General features: G+C 41.4%; 1 protein-coding gene across 1 annotated transcript in view; it reads right to left on the bottom strand.

The window, feature by feature from the left end:
- Positions 1-4,552, bottom strand: part of MLLT1 (MLLT1, super elongation complex subunit) — a 64,149-nt gene that overhangs the window by 45,353 nt on the left and 14,244 nt on the right. The window contains exons 2-3 of the mRNA XM_019513135.1: positions 3,719-3,899; positions 1,224-1,306 (exon numbers count right to left, since the gene is read on the bottom strand). Coding sequence (XP_019368680.1) covers positions 1,224-1,306; positions 3,719-3,899 — 264 coding nt within the window. The remainder of the gene's footprint in view (positions 1-1,223; positions 1,307-3,718; positions 3,900-4,552) is intronic.

Here is a 4,552-nt window from a genome sequence, read left to right as displayed (position 1 = left end):
CCACCTGCCAGGGCTTCAGCCCTTTAAGAAAACAAAAAAAAAAAAGCCAAGAAAAACCCTGCGGCTCACCGCTCCTGGTGCAGCCTTGGGGCTTCAGGGGGCTCATACAGAGCCCCCATGTGGTGCGAGGAAGCAGGGATCATCCCCCGCTGGCAGGAGCAGTAAGCCCCAGGTTTCTTCAGGTCTTTTTTTTCTTAAAGAGCTGGAGCTGGCCCATGAGGGGCACCTGTGGGGGCTGGGGGGGATTCGGGGGCTCATGCAGAGCCCCCCATGCAGCAGGGGGCAGTGAGGATCGCCCCCTGCCCAAACAGCACCCGCTGAGCCAGGGCCCTCCCCACCCCCCCAAGTGTTGGGAACTAGGGCAGGCAGGAGAGGAGCGGGGGATGGGCCTGATCTGGTTGATTTGGAGATTCAGCAGCAGCTGAATCTCCAAATCAGATTCAGCCAAATCAAATAGGGACAGTGATTCAAGTCACTGAATCAAACCGCTGTCCCCCGAATCGGCTGAACCCAAAGTGAACACTAGCCACTTTGCACAGGCCTACTGATCAGCCCTCTTGTCTCTCTGCAAGTTTGTTTGCATAGAGTCAAGCCCTTGCTTCTCTCTAAAAGTGCAAAGTTTCAAGAAGTTAAATGAATAGAGCAGGGGTTCCCAACCCCCGGGGTCACAGGGTTGGCTGCCGTTCTGCAGGAGGGTTGGCTGCTGCAGACTGTAAGTGACCGTGGACTGGCAAACTGCAGACCGGCAAACCACAGACTGGAAGTGACCGGCACAGTGCAGACCAGCAGCCAACCTTTTTTTATACTGAGCATAAAAAAGGGTTGGCTGCCTGCCCACAGTATGCCAGTCACTTCTGGTCCGCAGTTTGCCGGTCCGTGGTTTGCCAACCCTCAGCATGAAATGGTTGAGAACCCCTGGAATAGAGGATATCAAACAACACGAATGCACTTTTTGTAGAAAACAACAATTAAATCAAGGCTTCCTGAACAGAGATTTAAAACGATTTGATTTAAATCAACTCCACCCTGTTATCAGACACTAAGTTTTCTTTCTGAAGTGGCAGAAAGTTTGCTTCCACTTCCAACTCTCACAGTCAAGTTCTATTTATTAGAGGAATAAACAAATACACGTAAAACAGTCAGAGAATTCAGGTCCTTTTTTACCAGATAGCTCCACTATCTGGTAACAGCTCAAGACAATTAGACCAGACCTTGGACTCTACCTTATTTTTGAAATATACTTCAATGGGCATAATGAAGCCAGCGTAGCCAGACTCCTCCACTTTGTAAGGGGGCTCCTTGCACACTGAAAAAAAAGCAAACACATTAGCTTCAAGTATAACTTAACATTAATTAATTGAGACCAAAATAATTACAAGGATAAGAAGTGGGTCTCTTACAATGCAGAGCTCATTCAAAACACTGACCTTTATGATAAACCAAACCAGAAGATCAGGTGTTTAACAAGAGAAAGGAAAACCTCTCCCTGACTCCTCTCACAAGAAAAGGAAAATTTAGCAGTTCCTCTAGTCAGTGCAATCAAATCTCACAGCAAAGCTGCAGGTAAATGCTGCGTGCATTTTACACCTGAAGAAACAAGCAGTTAAACAACTTGTCCCCAAAGTACACAACATCAGAGCTCCTGATACCAAATATCAACTCTGACACTGAGTAAACTACACACCACTAACACAGAATCTGAGCAAACAGGATGAAGATTCCCTGGCTAAGTAAGGATCTGTTGCTCATGGCCCCAGTCCCTTGTCCTATTTCCATTGCACTTTGTATACACTAGCATCTGACTCAGAGGATTCTAGAACCATTTGCACATGATGGCAACGGTTTGGAGACAGTAGATCCTCTTTAGGGAATCTAGGATGTGGTCTGCTTTGAAAAATTGAGATCTGTTAAATGTACTGAGAACTTCAGTCTGCAAAACTCTCATCACCAGAATGAAATATACCAAGTAGGAAATGCTTTATATATGTGGCATGTACATGGAAGGAATTAAAACACAGCCCGTATGCAGCAAAACACCATGTATGTTATTTCCATCCCAGATGACACGACACACAGATACAAATTGCAAGGTGAAAACAATCTTACTGCATATTGGGATGTGTTTTATAAAACGTGTCCTATTCAACTTATAATACTTCTCAAATGTATTCTTAAGGCCACCTTTGTGGCCAATACTTTTAATTATTCTCATTCTCTCAAAAGTCTCATTTCACTGCAAGTCCCATTAACAAAGGCATGATGGGTGTAGCTCTCTTTGAAGGTAGTCAGTGCTATTTTGTACATAACTGGTCCCACTGGAGACGTAACAGGAACAGACTACTCTCATCTCAGGAAAGGAGGATACTTTTATGTTTGAACATAGTTAATGCATTACAGTAAATGTAAATAAAGTCAGTTAAGTCACTAGAGAAAATTACTGGAAGACTTTATACTGTTTATTTCTAAAGTATTTCAAAGAATTGGTTTGATTAGGAAGTGATATTTCCCTTAAAACTTAGCATCTACCAAGTTAATTTCCCCTAATATAAGAAAAGTCATTCTCTGTCCTAAACATACCAACAGATACAACCCGATAATTCCAAAAGCTCCTACAACAGGGAGGTGCATGCCTGAAATAAGAACTGCTTGACTTTGACTTTTTTCACTTGAAAATTGTACCGTAAACAAATAATGCCCATATGATCTCAGAAGAAGTGTTCAGACTATTTAGCAGGCAGCTTTTGTTCTTCTGCTACACTATTTTTACAATTTTTTCTCCAGTAGTTCTCACGTGTTCGCTGCACTGTACAACCTTGCCAGCAGTCCCTTGCTCCAAGTTATTACAAGTGACTTTCCACAACCTTTCAGGCCAACTTAGGCATAGTATTGATGGGCTGCAGAATTAATCTATTGACCAGAGAAAGGCTGGGTTAAAGCAGGCTGGGAGATGAGGAACCTTAACCAGGCAAGTGAGAAGCAAGAAAGGAAATAAACTGCTGTTTTTAGAGCACGGTAATACAGCAATCTGCTTAGCAAAGAGGATATACAATCCTAATATAGATGTTTGTTATAAAGTAATTACATTGGTTGACAAGGATTCCAGCACAACAGATTGTTAGTTTTATTCAAGGCTTCTGATAAATTAACTTCCAGTTCAGCAACCCAGTTGCTTACCATACATCAATTTTATTGCACTAACTTGCAGTAAATATAGTCAACATGTATAGTAGATGTACAGGATTAAAAAAAACAAACTGTAACCTTTCAGGTTACTTTTCACAGCATTGACTCTTCAAATGACCATTGTAAGGCAGTATCTATAAGATACCTACGTGACCAAGTCTTCCTGACCTGGTACTTCAAAAATATTGAATTTTAGGAAAATGAGGCCCGTCACCATTCCTGATGCTAAATACTATGTTACTAAGCACTGAGCTGAAAATGGCATTTGTGAAAGGGTAGGACTTGCAGAAATTTTGATATCTACTCAGTGACAAAAACAGAGAAGTCCCTAGGCCCATCCTCACCCAATATTTTAAGGATTTTAGTCACCTGCAAAGGTCAAGGCTTGTGTCTATGCAATTTATGTTTTGCTCCTCCTTAAGAAAATATTTTACAGAAACCTAACAGTGCAAGGTAAAATCTAGACTGCACAGTGACCAGCCATACAAAGAAGATCGAATGCTGGTTAACCAGACACTCCAAAAAATATACTCACCGCGTTTGGGCTTGGGGAAGCTCTCATGTAGCCGAAAGACCACCCTCTCCACAAAATGCTGGATGTCGCATTGTTCTGGGCCACGGACAAATACCATCCAGTCATGAGTAAACCCTTCAGTGGTGGGCTTTTTCCGCAGTTGGGCTCGATGCCCTAACTCCAGCTTCACTTGTACTGTGCACTGGAAGGGGAAGAGAGGTGCAGAACAACGATTAATGTAGTAGTGATGACACTTTTACACAGCTTTGAGATCCACAGCTATAAGTTGTTAAAGAAAATTAAATGTCTATGACACCCAGACAAATTCTCTAAACCAATGCTGTAGTCAGTCTGAAAAGTGATTTTAAAAATGGCTCCTACCACCATAAATCTATTTTGTGTCTCTAAGTCATACCTACTTAGTTTGATGGAACTAACACTGCAGAGTCAATACAGTTATAGAAGAGAGATGGGCTTTTCCGTCTCATGCATCACCAGCTAAGTTTTTATTGTAAAATCTTTATTATAGGTATGTCAGAGCACAGCAATCTGATTTTCAGATCCCAGGTAGAATTTTCAGCATTGGCAGAAAAAAAAAAAAAAGGATATTAGATTGTGAATCACTAGGTTAGATTATGTGCACATCAATTTTTAAAGTTGCCATTTTTTTACTACAACAGCACTTGATTTACCATTTTTAAAGTTCTTGTAGGAACTAAAGAAAGTTTAGCTGCATTGTAAGTTTCATACACTGATTAATTTTCATGGACTGTGCTCATGTGGAATTATATGAATGCAATATTGGGTCTATTTTCTAGCAGAAGAATCATGTAATTTACAAGAAAGTAAAACTCT

This window comes from Gavialis gangeticus, unplaced genomic scaffold (genome assembly GCF_001723915.1).
Source record: "Gavialis gangeticus isolate Ggan-Ray unplaced genomic scaffold, GavGan_comp1, whole genome shotgun sequence".
NCBI lineage: Eukaryota > Metazoa > Chordata > Crocodylia > Gavialidae > Gavialis > Gavialis gangeticus.
The sequence above is the reverse complement of the archived record's forward strand: the minus strand, read 5'-3'. Positions and strand labels throughout refer to the sequence as shown.